This window comes from Magallana gigas, chromosome 5 (genome assembly GCF_963853765.1).
Source record: "Magallana gigas chromosome 5, xbMagGiga1.1, whole genome shotgun sequence".
NCBI classification, from domain to species: Eukaryota; Metazoa; Mollusca; class Bivalvia; order Ostreida; family Ostreidae; genus Magallana; species Magallana gigas.
Window position 1 is genome coordinate 35,423,420 of NC_088857.1, and position 17,436 is coordinate 35,440,855.

The 17,436-nt window shown below is 35.7% G+C and overlaps 1 protein-coding gene across 3 annotated transcripts in view; it reads left to right on the top strand.

Annotated features, from left to right (window-relative positions):
* LOC105348750 (uncharacterized) overlaps positions 1–17,363 on the top strand; it is a 51,715-nt gene extending 34,352 nt beyond the window's left edge. For 2 of the 3 annotated variants that reach the window (XM_034458273.2, XM_034458284.2), the window contains exons 38-53: positions 126–279; positions 374–552; positions 1,780–1,926; positions 3,928–4,099; positions 4,646–4,775; positions 5,389–5,510; positions 5,703–5,842; positions 6,120–6,267; positions 6,433–6,639; positions 6,803–7,024; positions 10,794–11,576; positions 11,728–11,946; positions 12,241–12,336; positions 12,927–13,258; positions 16,178–16,385; positions 16,638–17,363. In XM_034458273.2, the coding sequence (XP_034314164.2) occupies positions 126–279; positions 374–552; positions 1,780–1,926; positions 3,928–4,099; positions 4,646–4,775; positions 5,389–5,510; positions 5,703–5,842; positions 6,120–6,267; positions 6,433–6,639; positions 6,803–7,024; positions 10,794–11,576; positions 11,728–11,946; positions 12,241–12,336; positions 12,927–13,258; positions 16,178–16,385; positions 16,638–16,927 (3,549 nt within the window). In that variant the 3' untranslated portion in view covers positions 16,928–17,363. Of the gene's footprint in view, positions 1–125; positions 280–373; positions 553–1,779; positions 1,927–3,927; positions 4,100–4,645; positions 4,776–5,388; positions 5,511–5,702; positions 5,843–6,119; positions 6,268–6,432; positions 6,640–6,802; positions 7,029–10,793; positions 11,577–11,727; positions 11,947–12,240; positions 12,337–12,926; positions 13,259–16,177; positions 16,386–16,637 lie in introns of all 3 variants that reach the window. The other variant, XM_034458280.2, reaches the window with a different exon arrangement.
* Positions 17,364–17,436: the final 73 nt, after the last annotated feature.

A 17,436-nucleotide genomic window follows, 5' to 3' on the forward strand; every position in this document is an offset into this window, starting at 1 on the left:
TTTATTAATTATTTGCATTATAAATCTACCATAAATATAATTTATGTCTATGTAAAAAAAATTTTGTGACTGTGTCTTAATAAAAATAAACCTGATTTTTCACTTTGAATTCAAATCCTTTACAGATAAATGGAATAGCCAGAGATTTCATCTTAACTGGTTTAAAGTTACATGATGGTGTAACTTATTATGTTAACCTTATCTCCTGTAATGGTGCTCAGATCTGCACTACCGCTACAACCAGTGGTATAATGGTAGATACCACTCCACCATCCAGAGGTTAGAGAAATTTTTCTTGTCATGATAAAATTGATCATCACCTTTTAACATGACAAAATATTTGTAAAATCTGTGTGTTTTATGTGTTGAACAGGAATGTTTGCGGTGAGAACGGACCACGCTGCCAACTTGAGCCGACACAGTGATGCCTGGATGACGTGGGAGAAGACGGCCGTCAATCTGGCCTGGTTAGGATTCGCTGACCTTCACTCTCTGATCTCCCACTACTACATCAATGTGGGCTCAACCTTCATGGGCACTGACCTCAATGAGGTACTTTATACAAAGAGACTTTGATACAGTTCTCCCACTACTACATCAATGTGGGCTCAACCTTCATGGGCAGTGACCTCAATGAGGTACTTTATATATAGAGACTTTGATACAGTTCTCCCACTACTACATCAATGTGGGCTCGACCTTCATGGGCACTGACCTTTATGAGGTACTTAATACATAGAGACTTTGATACAGTTCTTCCACTACTACATGTACATCAATGTGTGCTCAACCTTCATGGGCAGTGACCTCAATGAGGTACTTTATTTATAGAGACTTTGATACACTTCTCCTTCTGCTACATCAATGTATGCTCAACCTTGATGGACGATGGCTTTAATGAGGTACTTGCATGTAATATAAAGAGACTGATACAATTTACCCTCTACTACATTAATATTGGCTCTATTTTTATGGGTAGTGGCTAACTTAATTGGGTATTCAACATATAGAGACAAAATGAACAGTTTACCCACTGTCTTCATGGAAGTTTGGTATACATGTTTATCATGATAATATCTAGGTAAAGTTCGATATTAGGTATGATCGAGCAATTTTCAACAGAGTTATGGTCCTTGGACGTAGAAAAATTCCAGTTATTTGCAGTCTCCGCTCATTTTCTTTGCAGAATATGAATGTATTGCAATGAAATTTGGTATACATCTTTATCATGATAATATCTAGGTCAAGTTCAATATTGGGTATGATCGAGCAATTTTCAACAGAGTTATGGCCCTTGGACGTAGAAAAATTCCAGTTATTTGCAGTTTCTGCTCACTTTCTTCGCAGAGGATGAATGTATTGCAATGAAATTTAGTATACAGGTTTATCATGATAATATCTAGGTCAAGTTCGATATTGGGTATGTTTGAGCAATTTTCTACAGAGTTATGGCTCTTGGACATAGAAAAATTCCAGTTATTTGCAGTTTACATTCATTTTCTTTGTGGATGTTTCCAAGGGAGGGGGGCATAAGTGTTTCACAAACATCTCTTGTTAATTAAGAAATTTATTCAGATAATTCTCCATTCTTGATCTTAAAAATATGTCTTAGATTCAAAAGAAGAATTTATATAGATGAATACTCAACATTCAGGTTAGGGAAATCCTGGTAGCTTGCCAAAGAAAATATTGTTGCACAAAAGCAGACTAAATTGCCATCTCTTAGACTTTTGATTGAAGTTAGACAAGTTTTTTTATACTTCTGTATTATAACATCAGGAGCCAGGTACACCTGCTCGAGTGGAGTACACAAACTCTGGTGACGATAAGTATGATGAGGGGATTGTACAGACAGCGAAGGTGAAGACCAGTAACTATGATGCCAACCAGAAGTTTGTATACATCACCATGTGGGCTGTTAACAAGGTAACATGTTCATAATAGAATATCCTGTATTAATCTGAAAACTTTTACTGTTACATTGAATTTCTTTCTCTCTGTTGTTTTAGTGATTGATTTAACCAAAATGTTTAAATCTTTTTTGTTTAATTTTTTGTGATTTTAATTAAATTTTAGAATCCTAATTCTTGTTTTTTTCAATACATTGTAAAATGTATACCGGTATTTTAATATGCATGTAAAATTGTATATTTCAATATTCACTTGTATACCAAATACAAAAACAGGTATATGTATAAAGTAATATAAGATTAAAATGTGTTTTTAACCGGGTTTTCCAACGGAAAAATCCGGTTATTAAAATGGTGAAAATGGCGGGCGGGCGGGCGGCTGCCAAAAGGGTACCCTCATTGTACGGATAACTCCTCCTACAGTTTTCAAGATAGGAAGTTGTTCTTTTGCAGATCAATTGTTCATATATCAGAGGTGTGCATATTGCTAGGATTTTGATTTCCGATAATTTATCGAAAAAATACCAGATTTTGAACTTAGTCATTTTTTGGCAAAATATTGCATATAGGGAACCCTCATTGTACGGATAACTCCTCCTACAGTTCTCAAGATAGGAAGTTGTTCTTTTGCAGATCAATTGTACATATATCAGAGGTGTGCATATTGCTAGGATTTTGATTTCCGATAATTTATCGAAAAAATACCAGCTTTTGAACTTAGTCATTTTTTGGCAAAATGTTGCATATAGGGTACCCTCATTGTACGGATAACTCCTCCTACAGTTCTCAAGATAGGAAGTTGTTCTTTTGCAGATCAATTGTACATATATCAGAGGTGTGCATATTGCTAGGATTTTGATTTCTGATAATTTATGGAAAAAATACCAGCTTTTGAACTTAGTCATTTTTTGGCAAAATATTGCATATATGGTACCCTCATTGTACAGATAACTCCTCCTACAGTTCTCAAGATAGGAAGTTGTTCTTTTGCAGATCAATTGTACATATATCAGAGGTGTGCATATTGCTAGGATTTTGATTTCCGATAATTTATCGAAAAAATACCAGATTTTGAACTTAGTCATTTTTTGGCAAAATATTGCATATAGGGAACCCTCATTGTACGGATAACTCCTCCTACAGTTCTCAAGATAGGAAGTTGTTCTTTTGCAGATCAATTGTACATATATCAGAGGTGTGCAGATTGCTAGGATTTTGATTTCCGATAATTTATTAAAAAAATACTAGCTTTTGAACTTAGTCATTTTTTGGCAAAATGTTGCATATACATGTAGGGTACTCCATTTCACTGGATAAGGGTTGACATGGATTATGGATACAGTTTACATAAAAGAAAACCCGGTTTGCTGTCACATTGACAGCTTTTCACTTGTTTTCAGTTAGTAATGATATTGCTATTAAATACTTGATTTAATTCTAGTGTTGTGAACAAATAACAAATACTTGATTAACTGCTGAACGATGCGAATATCAGATATTAAAATTTGTATTCAATTAGTTGGATAAAAATACATTTTACCGAGGAAAATTCATGGAAAATGGCATTAAATGCATATAAAAACATTTCACTTACAGTATTGTAATTTCCCTTGGGCTTGGTCTCATGGTTTCATGAAAAGGAAAACGAGCAATACAAGTATTTAAAAAAAAATGCCTCTATCAAGTGACTTCTGTCAAAATTCTTGGTGGAGTTTGTGTGTTTTTGAGTTCGTGATTGTAAATAAAGTTCATAAACAGTTCAGTAATGTTTTATTTTTTCTGATAAGTAAAGGAGATGGGATAGTTGATGGATATTAAATCTTTAACGAGATATCATCCGAGTTTCTAAGATAGAAAAATTCAGTTAACTTCAACATAGATATCGAAACAGTCATCCATATGAGAGACACCATTGCTTCATCATATGTATAAAACTCATCTGCACTTCACCATTAGTCTTTTATAGAAAACTATTGCCTCATTTAATCTAACAGTGTCAATTTTTCATTATTTCCAGGTGGGATTGGAAAGTGCCATAATTCACTCTCAGTTTGAGAAAATTCCAGGTGGTGACCTGTCATTGACCAGGCGATGTGTGGCCTTCACCTGTGAAGGTCATTGTGTCTGTGCACCACAGGACAAATTCTGTCACCCCTCAGGAACCGCTTGTCAGGATGTTTCTTCTAACAGTCAGTATTGTCATCTCATGCCCTTTAATAGTCAGTTAATTATCTTTCATGTTTTAAAATCTGGACAATTTTTCTAGTTGTCAGTGGCGCTCTCTTTTTTCTTGTTAGTCTTGATTAAGACTAATTAAGATAATTTTCCAGTTGCCTGAAATTTTGAGACTAATGATTTTCTTGTATCTGTAATAGTTCATCTTCAAAAAAAGTAATCTCTAAAAGTTAGTTTTCCTATTTTTGGCATAGACTTTTGCTTCAATAGTGATTCATATTCCTCTTTTTTTTTAAAGTCTCATTATTTTCTTGGTTTGTAAAAAACTGAATGACAAATAAAAAAGATATCTTGAATGTTTCAATATTGGATATATATTAAAAAAGATATTATAAAACTTTCCAGATAGTTGTGTGGATTCATTTTGATTTTACAGTGAAAATCACCTTTTTGAATGCCAGTAATAAAATTTGCCGATAATGTTGATAATATATGAGACGTTGTTGAGTTGTCATAGACTTCTTCTTAATTAAGACACAACGTTGAATACTTTGCTACAGATCAGAACAACATATTACAAGTGTATGATGTAGCAGGAAGTGGGACCCAGGATGTAGACTACACTCCATCCAATGTGGTGCTACAGGGACGCTGGGCTATAGTCAACAACTTTGGAGATGCTCCTGATTGGTATGTTCTCCAAAACCATTTTAAAAAATGTAAAATCAAGTAAATGTATAAAAAGGGAATAATTTATATTTTTACCAACTATTCTGTTTTATAAATATTCTCTCTCTCTCTCTCTCTCTCTCTCTCTCTCTCTCTCTCTCTCTCTCTCTCTCTCTCTAAAACTAGAAAGAAATGGTTAATTCATTCATTTTTTTACAGAGTCAAAAACTGGTATTGTATGACTTTTAAATGCAAAGCTTAACTCATTTTTGCTATGCTGTAAGACACTTGAAGCAAAACTTGTGAAGTTATAATATGGTGTGGTATTGTTTGCTATGCTAGATTCTGTGTGACACCAAAAAATATACTTTTTTTGTAGAGAATGAGTAAAAATATGCATAACAATATTATTGCTTTCTTGAAAAGAATAACTTGTCAAAAGCAAAATTATACTTTATTGGGTCCAAAGGTGGCTTATTTCTTAGGGTAGGTTTTATCAATGATTATGGGAACTTCTTGTTACTTGGTATTTGGGACATGACATTAACATTTCTGATATGATTGAATTTAAAAATGTAAATACCCGGTACTTTGATTTGTCCTCTAACACAATTTTTATTCTCTGTGCTTTTAGGTACCAGTGGAGTGTGGGGTACACGGAAAAACCCTCCCCAGAGGGTGTCTTTCATCAGGCCACTGAGAGGATCTGGCATGATGCAGGACAGAATTTGAAGCAAATCTACCAGACTGAACAAGGTTAAATATTCATTAACAGGAACATTCTCAAAAGCTTTGCATCTCGTTAATAAACCTGGTTTATAGATAAGCAGGAGATTTTGCTAGATTACATGTACCTGAAGATTTTGTAAATGTTTTAAGTAATTTGTGCTAATATTGTTGAAAACATTTTATTTGATGATACATTTAAATTGATGAATTATGTTACAGGGGTTTACTTGAAGGAGAAAGTGAAATATTCCTTTTTCCTGAAAGTTTGGTATGATGAAAACACCTTTGCAATTTTTAAATCCGATGGTGTGACTATTGCAACAGAGAGGCCTTCTGTAACAAACAAACTAGGCAGTGCTGTAAGTCAATTAGATAAGTTTTAAAAACTTGAATCAGTTGAGTGTACAGAATGCAAGAGCTTGACAACTTTTGTAAAATTTCAAGAGCCATCATTGTATCTTTACAAAAATACATGTTCATTTATTTCCCCTCCCCCCTCGAGATGAACTTTGAAATCTAAAAAAAGGGATTAAATGACTCTGACGAAGTTTAATTAAATGTTTGATGCATTAAATTTGTGGGGTCTATTATTAATGATTTTTATTTAATACATGTACTTAGTAATGTCTTTTGCAGGTAAGAGAAAAGATGTTGGGAAACAGTTTTGTAGATCAAGACTTTATGAAAGGAGGCTATCCTTTCAGTGTTGAATGGAAGAACAAGTTTCTGGATGCTGAGAATGCAATCAAGACATTCCATCTATACATCAGCACATATCCAGGAGGTATACAGTTATACAATACTGTAAATAGTATAAAGATACTGCTCTGAAGTTTGACAGTTGTCATTAAAGATATAATTTGCCATTTTTCTGTAATACCTATATCAACTTTTGGTACTTTTTTTGGTCACTGTTAACAAGCTATTTAGTAATTTAATTGCATGATAGGACATGACATCATGGACACTGAAGAGGACCTTCCAGGGACACAGACCTCATTTGATATCATGAGGTCCTCTGTTCTCCTGCCAGGAATCACCTACTATAGTAACGTCCAGGCTTATGGATTCTCGGATATCCATCACACCGAGTCATCCGACGGATTCAAGCCAGACAAATACAAGCCTGTGGAGGGCATTGTATTTGATGGAATAGGTATGAAGGCTGCTCAGTTTTAAAACAGACTGAAATATAAAAAGTTTTCTTCTTATTTTAAAAAAGAATAATTCATAAAAATAACAATTCATTGAAAATTGACCGTTACTACATTTAATTGTTTGTTGTTAGTTAACATTGCAAAGTTTACTGTCATATTTAGGCTTGCATGACTGGGAGTTCCAGAATAAGTCAGACATTGTAGCGGCTCACTGGCACGGGTTTTCAGACGTTGGTTCGGGGGTCAGAGTCTACTACTGGTGTGTAGGATCCACCCCTCAAGTCACAAGAAAGCATGCCGACGTGGAGTGTGGACATGTTGGATGGGAGGCAGTAGGGCTACACACCTCAGTCTCCAGGACTCTGACCACTCCCCTCAACCACAGTAAGTTATAGATATAACACCATTTGTGTTGTTATAGTTCTCGTATAATAAAAATGTTTATGTTTTTAGCTCACCGAGCTGAAAGCTCAAGTGAGCTATTCTGATCACATTTTGTCTGTCGTCCGTCTGTCTGTCTGTCCGTCTGTCCGTTTGTCTGTAAACTTTTCACATTTTCAACATCTTCTCAAGAACCACTGGGCCAATTTCAACCAAACTTGGCACAAAGCATCCTTAGCCTAAGGGGATTTAAATTTGTGAAAATTAAGGATCACGCCCTTTTGCAAAGGGAGATAATTAGGAATTTATGAAAATTTTCGAGAAATTTTCAAAAATCTTCTTCTCATGAACCATAAGACCAGGAAAGCTGAAACTTGTGTGGAAGCATAATCAGGTAGTGTAGATTCTAATTTGTGAAAATCATGACCCCCGGGGGTAGGGTGGGGCCACAATGGGGGGTCGAAGTTTTACATAGGAATATACAGAGTAAATCTTTGAAAATCTTCTTCTCATGAACCATAAGACCAGGAAAGCTGAAACTTGTGTGGAAGCATCCTCAGGTAGTGTAGATTCTAATTTGTGAAAATCATGACCCCCGAGGGTAGGGTGGGGCCACAATTGGGTGTCGAAATTTAACATAGGAATATATAAAGTAAATCTTTAAAAATCTTCTTCTCATGAACCATAAGACCAGGAAAGCTGAAACTTGTGTGGAAGCATCCTCAGGTAGTGTAAATTCACAGTTGTGAAAATCATGACCCCCGAGGGTAGGATGGTGCCTTAATGGGTGGTCGAAGTTTTACATAGGAATATACAGAGTAAACTTTTAAAATCTTCTTCTCATGAACCATAAGACCAGGTAAGATGAAACTTGTGTGGAAGCATCCTTAGGTAGTGTAAATTCTAATTTGTGAAAATCATGACCCCGGAGGGTAGGGTGGGGCCACAATTGGGGGTCGAAATTTAACATAGGAATATATAAAGTAAATCTTTAAAAATCTTCTTCTCATGAACCATAAGACCAGGAAAGCTGAAACTTGTGTGGAAGCATCCTCAGGTAGTGTAAATTCACAGTTGTGAAAATCATGACCCCCGAGGGTAGGGTGGTGCCTTAATGGGTGGTCGAAGTTTTACATAGGAATATGTAGAGTAAATCTTTAAAAATCTTCTTCTCAGAAACTAATCAGCCAGAAAAGCTGAAACTTGAGTGGAAGCATCCTCAGGTAGTGTAGATTCAAAGTTGTGAAAATCATGACCCCCTGGGGGTAGGGTGGGGCCACAATGGGGGGTCGAAGTTTAACATAGGAATATATAGAGTAAATCTTTAAAAATCTTCTTCTCAGAAACTAATCAGCAAGGAAAGCTGAAACTTGTGTGAAAGCATCCTCAGGTAGTGTACATACAAAGTTGTGAAAATCATGACCCCCGGGGGTAGGGTGGGGCCACAATGGGGTGTCAAAGTTTTACATAGGAATATATAGAGTAAATCTTTAAAAATCTTCTTCTCAGAAACTAATCAGCCAGGAAAGCTGAAACTTGTGTGGAAGCATCCTCATGTAGTGTAGATTCAAAGTTGTGAAAATCATGATCCCCGAGGGTAGGGTGGGGCCACAACGGGGGGTCCAAGTTTTACATGGGAATATATAGTGTAAATCTTTAAAAATCTTCCTTTGAGAAACTAATCAGCCAGGAAAGCTGAAACTTGTGTGAAAGCATCCTCAGGTAGTGTAGATTCAAAGTTGTGAAAATCATGATCCCCGGGGGTAGGGTGGGGCCACAATGGGTGGTCGAAGTTTTACATAGGAATATATAGAGTAAATCTTTAAAAATCTTCTTCTCAGAAACTAATCAGCCAGGAAAGCTGAAACTTATGTGAAAGCATCCTCAGGTAGTGTAGATTCAAAGTTGTGAAAATCATGACCCCCGGGGGCAGGGTGGGGCCACAATGGGGGATCGAAGTTTTACATAGGAATATATAGAGTAAATCTTTAAAAATCTTCTTCTCAGAAACTAATCAGCCAGTAAAGCTGAAACTTGTGTGGAAGCATCCTCAGGTAGTGTAGATTCATAGCTGTGAAAATCATGACCCCCGAGGGTAGGGTGGGGCCACAATGGAAGGTCAAAGTTTTACATAAGAATATATATGGTAAATCTTTAAAAATCTTCTTCTCAGAAACTAATCAGCCAGGAAAGCTTAAACTTGTGTGGAAGTGTCCTCAGGTAATGTAAATTCAAGGTTGTGAAAATCATGATCCCCAGGGGTAGGGTGGGGCCACAATGGGGGGGTCAAAGTTTAACAAAGGAATATATATGGTAAATTTTTTAAAATCTTCTTCTCAGAAACTAATCAGCCAGATGATTCTTTATAATTGTTTAGACTTTGGCCCCAGGACAATTCTTTGGCCTCACAAGAAGGTTCAAAGTTTATGTACGTTTATATCCCATATATAAACAATTGTTAAGGATCTTTTTGAGAACTGCAATACTCAACATATGATATGACTATAAAATCGTCCTGTTATAAAAGGGACTAATGATTATAAACATAAGAATATCCAGGGGAAAATGGATTTTATTTATACAGGATCAACATGTCATGTATTATTGTACATTGTCCAGATAGTTTGTATTATGACTCCATTAAGCTGATTTTATCATACCTATTGTTCCTCAGGTGAGCGATGTGGCCCATGGGCCTCTTGTTTCTGTAAAAATATTGGTCAGATCAACTTCTGCTTAATTATAAAATTTTCATTTTCTTTTCAAATACATGAAGGAAATCCAATAATTTTAAGCTCACCTGAGCTGAAAGCTCACCTGAGCTTTTCTGATCAAAATTTGTCAGTTTTCTATAAAGGTCTTCTTCTCAAAACCTATTAGGCCAGAAAATTTCAAATTTGAGTTGAAGCATCCTCAGATGGTGTAGATTTAAGTTTGTTTAAATCATGGCGTCCCCAGGAGTAGGGTGGGGCCACAATGGGGAGGGGGGGTCAAATTTTTATATTAGGAATATGTAGAGAAAATCTTAAAAAATCTTCTTAAAAACCATTTGGCCAGAAAAACTTAAACTTGTGTGGAAGCATCCTCAGATAGTGTAGATTCAAGTTTGTTTAAATCATGGTTGTCCCAAGGGGTAGGATGGGGCCACAATTGGGGGCGTCAATTTTTTACATGGGAATGTCATGTATAGAGAAAATCTTTAAAAATCTTCTTCTCAAAAACCATTTTGCCAGAAAAACTTAAACTTGTGTGGAAGCATCCTCAGAAAGTGTAGATTCAAGTTTGTTAAAATCATGATCCCCAGGTTATGATGGGGCCACATTGGGGGGGGGGGGGGTGTTAATTTTTTACATGGGAAGATATAGTGTGAAAGCACAGGTTGTGCAGATTAAAGTTTGATTAAAACATGATTTCCTAGTGAAAAGTTGGGCCACAAAGTGTGTTTGTGTATGGGGGGGGGGGGATATAGGAAATTAGGAAAAGAGAAAAATCTTCTTACAAATACGTAAACAACAAAAGGGGCTTGGTATTTACCGTAGAAATATGTGGATATAAATCAGCAGATTTTTTTTTGGAGCAAGATCTACTGTACTTAGTTGTCAGGATATTTTGATTTTGATACTGAAATGCTGATTTGATAAGAGTTAACGCTATTGTTGATCAGGTGAGTGATATGGCCCCCAGGCCTCTTGTTCTTTTTACCATTGCTGCTTTAGTTGTTTTCATTCTGAAGATAACTTCTTTGAAGTGAGTTGTTTTTCATTTCCTTTAGGTAGCACCTACTTCAACAAGGTGTATGCTGTGGACAATGTTGGCTACAAGTCCACTGTGGTTGTCTCTGATGGAGTCACTATAGATACCACTCCCCCAGAACCACAGTATCTCTTCCACTCAGGGAGCAACATTCTAAACAATCCATCTTTTGAGACATCCCCTAATGTGTTGCAGTCAGGGGAGGTGAATGCCACCAACATTTGTAATGTGAGTGTGGACTATATGCCCAGCAGCTGGAATTTGTCCATTGAAGGGTGTGCTGCAGTGGTGTCTTCCAACAAGAACCTGGCCAGGAATGGGCGCTCCTTCTTGTTTGTCAGGGGTAGTGTGAGTCAGATTCTGAGTGGTCTGATGGTGGGAGGGTTGTACCGAGTCAGTTTCTTCTCCAGTCACCTGTCCATCAGCAGTTCTACACAGTCCAACAAAGAGGGCTTTGTTCAGGTAGACGACAAAAAGCATGTGTTCCTGATCTACACCAAGGCCTACAGAGGAGATGGTGGGCAGTCTACGGCCAGGGAGGAGATTTCTTGGCACAAACACACCTTCTACTTTGTGGCCAGGGAAGGGTCTGCCGTGTTTGAACTGGGCAGTGTGGATGACAGGACTGGGATCTATGTGGATAATATAGTGGTGGAACATGTGGAGAGGGATCAGAACAAGGGAACGAGTGGATTACATGTACAGGCCCATGTGGTGTACCTGCATGAGTGGGGATCAGTACATGGATCCTGGAGCTTTATTGAGGATGTCAGTTCCATCACAGAGTACCTGTGGGCAATTGGTAAATAATCGCAATTCATCAAGGAATTGAATCACTTATCTATCAGCAAAATGAAATTATATAGACTTGATTTTGTCAACACTGTACATGGAATTTCCAAGACTGATTGCAACTACTTGCATGACTTGAATGTCATATTTTTAAATTACAGGATACACTAAAGGAGGAACACAGTTGCAGAATTTCCAGAGTGTAGGATTGTCAAACTTTGCATACAACTCCCTGGTGACTTTGATCCATAACTCCTACATTTATATTACAACTGTAGCCAAAAACTCAGCAGGGTTTGAGGGCATTTCTTATTCCGATAAAATTCTTGTGGATCTGACCTCCCCAATTATTGAAGAAGTTTTGGATGGAGATTTCATTGGTACTTCATACTTATTTACATACATTATTAATAAGATATATTAATTAATAAATCCTTGTTTTGAAAAGTTATTTTTACATCACAACTGAAGCTAAAAACTCTACTGGGTTGTAATGTATTTATCAGAAAAACTTGAAATCTTTTTTTCTTAAAGGTTAATTACTTCACTTTTTTCATGGCATTTTATAGAAAAACTTGCCCATGTCATGCAAAAAAGCTTTTTTTCACTGTTTTGCAAGTCATTGACATATTTATCAAAACTCTTATGCAAGATGTCTTTCATGTGTTTCAAAGGAGAGGATCTGGATTCGTGGAAGGAGAATACAGTGTACGTCAACTGGAAGGTTACTGATGATGAATCCGGTCTGGATTACTGTGAATGGGCAATAGGTAAGTACAGCATATATGGGTACCTTCATAAACCAGTAGCATGTGTCAGATGGTGTGTTTAGTGATGGGTAACAAGGATAGAGGAAGATTCAGAAATACATGTAGAATTTAATGCATGAAGATTAAAGAACAAGCTTGAAATCAACAAAGACATGCCTGTGATGCCAGTTTATTGAATAATGTCTCCGACTTTCCTGAAACAGTATTGTGGACTTTGCATCAATATGATGATGACTGTTTATCATTTTAGAAACTTCATTTGATGTAATGGTAATCTTAAATATTTTTATTACAAAATAAAATATTGGCTGATGAGAAATTAAACTTGGCACTGCATACAAAAAATTTGTGTCAAGATCTTTTATTATGATCTTGATTGCCCATGTAAATATTTTTGGGATACTCTGAAAAATACATCCAATCATAATGTGAACCCATATTACGATACTTGGTTGACTGCATTTTGACCTAGATAATGCAGGTCATTGTTTGGATATGAGGAATTGCCTGCAAAAGTTTCATGCCAAAGTGTTTATTCATAATTTTTTTAATCATAATTTTACATGTATTTCTTCAAAACATTTTCATAGGGTACCAGCCAAAAGGCATTGAGGTTCAGAGCTTTGAGAGAATTAATATTGATAGCCGTAGAACATATAAAGACTTTGATGCCAGCGTTCTCCAGGGGAAAACCGTGTACTCCACTTTACAGTGTCAGAACAAGGCTGGACTGATCTCTAGTTTATCGTCTGATGGTGTGACCATTTATGACCAGCCCCCCTCCATGGCCTTGGCTGTCATCAGGACCCTACCCCTGTCACTGACCGAGTACCCAGCCCTGGATTATTATCAGAGCGTGACCAACAACCTGAAGATTGTGTGGAGTGGGGTGGAGGACAAAATCGGTGTGCAGCAGTACAAGGCAAGTTAAGACTCCACTTAGATGGGTAACGGGTTTAAACCTGACTTGCATGTACTGGTAATTGTATACCTGTAAATAAATTTTCATTATATTGTTTTTTACTAAAATACAGTGACCCTGGACTGCGTTTTACAAAAGAAATATTTTCAGTTTCATGGATTCATTTTCAATGAACAAAATTTATATAAAAGTTGAAAATCCCACTGATAAGAGAGATAACTTCTGTAGAAAATAATCTCACTTCGTTTCTTTTAATTAACTCACAATTATCAAGGCATGTAGCAACAAGGGAGGTGGTGCTAGGCCCCAATTTATGTTGGAAGACAACATTTTTTAAAATTTAAATATAGAAAAAGAAACTTTTAGCAGGGGCAAAAAAGTAATAAAAACTTTTACAAAAAATCACAAGAAGCAAATTTTTATGAGGCAATAAATACATGTATATACCATTCCCCCTACCCTGATGGATTAATTTTTTTTTGTCCCCTTCCGCAACGCGGAGCGGGGACATAGAAATGCCGGGCTTGCGTCCGTGCGTCACACTTTTTTGTAAGCGCTCTCATGCCTACAAATTTTGATTAAATTTATACCAAATGTTTATACCACTAATACTTTGGTCAAGTTCGAAAATCAGCATTGGTCGATACTTTTTGTTGGAGTTATGGGACTTTGACCACAATAATGACTCCGTTTTATCCAAAAATTGACCTTGTAAGCGCTCTCATGCCTACAAACTTTGACGGATTTTCATTAAATTCATACCAAATGTTTATACCACTAATATTTTGGTCAAGTTTGAAAATCAGCATTGGTCGATACTTTTTGTTGGAGTTATGGGACTTTGACCACAATAATGACTCCGTTTTATCCAAACATTGACCTTGTAAGCGCTCGCATGCCTACAAACTTTGACGGATTTTCATTAAATTTATACCAAATGTTTATACCACTAATACTTTGGTCAAGTTCGAAAATCAGCATTGATCGATACTTTTTGTTGGAGTTATGGGACTTTGACCACAATAAAGACTCCGTTTTATCCAAACATTGACCTTGTAAGCGCCCTCATGCCTACAAATTTTGACGGATTTACATGAAATTTATACCAAGTGTTTATACCACAAATACCTTGGTCAAGTTCCTAAATCAGCCTTGGTCGATACTAGTATACTGCTTGACCGGCGAGGGACCCAGGAATTCTATTCTTGTAGAAATATAACTTAACTTTATGTACTAGTTTAGTACTTGAACAGTTTGTGTTTGATGTTTTAGGCTAGAGAATTTTTTGCTAGAAAATTTTGATTTCTCTTTTAATAGCTCGTTCACAGAGGTGAATGAATTATAATTTGGAAAAACCTGGCCAACAAAATTGCAAATGTAGACTTGTTTATCATCATTTGAAACTTATTAGTTATAACATTTCAAATGTTTTAAATTGAGTAAGGAATTTCTACTCTGAGAGAGCATATATGGGAAAACAAAATTTAAAAAAAAAAAACAATATCACATTTTATTCAAGGCAACATATCCCTAAATCAAGATTATACCAATTACTTGAAGATCATTCATTTGATCCCCTTTTTGTGTTATAACAAATAAAAATGCTCTCGTTTACATTTTTAGCACTTCTCAAACACATGGATCCATTTACTATTATCTTATCCAAATTAAAAGAAAAACTTTTCTGAAAAATTTGAAACTGTGGCAATTTATCATGTACTGAATGTAAAACATGTATGTAAAAACCTTCCAATAGTGTTCGATATAGAAAGATAACTCTTGCTGATTGAAGCAACCTATATTACAAAGTGCTATTCTGAACTAAAAATCAGCACTTCATTATGTTTTATAATATGAAATGACAGTGTATAAAACTATATATTATTTTCATATACATTTAATATTTTTAATTTTGTATTTATATTGACTTTCATGAAAATCAATATGAAATAAAAAAAAAAAATATATGGTAAAATTAATAGCAGAGGGATATTACACCTTAATATACAGCTTATTTGGACTTCTATAATCATATTTTACAGCCCTTAGAATAAAAGTTAACATTAATTAGTTTGTGATCAATATATCATTTATTAATTGATTTGGTCTTGCGTGATAAGTTCTTTTGTGAAACACAGCCCTAGCCTAGGTTAATTGTTGATTGAATAGGTAATGAATGTTGCTTGTGCAGTGTGCTGTAAAAGGACTATGTGTAGTATGGTCAATTATCTGCCCCCAATTTTAACCAATTTTTAAATAGTGTTGTATAAAAATCAAATCTCAAACAATCATTGTACAGTGGACGCCTATCACTTTAATCTTGATTTTAGTTATCATTGCTCATTCCCTATTGATCTATGACATCAACTAAATGACCTAATTCCTGCAAATTTGTAAACAAATAAAAATATTTTCATTTTTGCTTTATATTTTGCATTCGGAAGTATAGAGCACAGGTCTGCTCAAGTAAGATTTTAACATGTTTTTCTTCAGATCATTATACACTTAATACTAAGAAATGTAACTTGAGCAAGCCTCCGCTTGATGTTTCCCAGTCGAAAAAACATCGGAAAACACCCATATTTTGCTACAAAACATCAATTTATCAAAATTAGGCAATCTTCATGACACCAATTCTACATTATGACGTCACTGTGGTGATAATCGTTTGCACCCTTATTTTCAATATGATTCTAACTATCTTCCACCTTATTTTTAAAGCTCTTAATAAAACTTTAATTTTGGGGGCAAAAAATGCATTAAAGTGCACATAGTCCTTTGTTGACGTATAGTAGTGCAAATATCACACCTTAGTATGGTACTTTGCAAGATTTTACCCAAGTGAATAAATCAACTACTGGTACTTTTATGCTCTTTAAATACTAAGTATTGAAAATAGAAAATCTTTTATACATGTAGCTCTCCGTCAGCAGTAACCAGTACAACCTGAATGGAGAAGGGCTGACATTTTCTGATGCCCAGGAGATCCTGTTTACCAACATAGGGAATGTGGAGCTAGGACAAGGGCAGATAAATGTGACCCTTCAGGCGATCAACAAACTACTGGAGCGTAGCTTGCCTCTACACTATAACCTTACTGTGGAGTCTGGCAACCCCCTCAAAGATGGTACGTGTACCAAATATATTAAAAAAAGTAGAATTTTTTATTAGGATACAATGTTTATTTTACATAAAAATAAAATAATCACTTATATGCTGACCTAAGTGCTACATGTATTTGATGATTTCTAGTGTTATAAATTCGAACAGCTGATGCATTATGTCCCAAGAAATATTTGTATGCCTCAGAAATGGATAAGTGATATATATTTTGTTCTTTTAACAAGCATCTGATAACTTCTTCAATACTTGTTTGTAGCTTCTAAGGAATTGTCCATGACATGGAGAGGCAGTGACAAGGAATTTGATGTCTCGTGGGACGGGATTTTTAGTTCCCAGCATCCTTTGCGGTTTGAGGTATCTGCAGGAACAGCTCAGGGGGGAAGCGATATCGTCCAATGGCAGGAGACACTGTCTACGAGGGTTACATTCCGTCTACCTGACTCAATCACCAGCATGTCTCGCCTAAAGGTGTACATGATTGTCCGCGCCATCGCAGCAGGTGGAGGTTATACCGACATAACGGGGATCATCATCCTACCAGCTTAATAAACTGTGAAGGTTAGATGGTCCAGGTCACCAGTAGTGAAAGATGCAAAGTCTCAGTGAAGATTATTTCAACAAAAATATATATAGTTTACTTTTCAGTTTCAGTGCTAACTATCTAAGCTCACCACCAAGTGTCAAAGAATCCATATACTCATATTCTAAGCATACATGTACATGATTTAATTTAATTTTTGAAATATATTTGTTTTTTGTTTTTTTTAAAAATATATATTAATTTTATTATTATTTAGGGAGAGGGAGTCAACAATTGTGTTGACATTTTTTTGTTCCGTCCACAATTCCTTCTATGAAAAGATTTTTTTGACAGTGACATAATATTTTATATATATATATATATACAAACACAAGAATTTGTGGAAATAGCTGTGATATTGTATCTATGCAGTTCACTTACAATAAAATCTATACCAATCTATTAATCCACTCTTTCTTTTTTAATCCATTCTCAGACTTCAGTGCAAGAATTTAGATGGTGAACTTGTAAATAG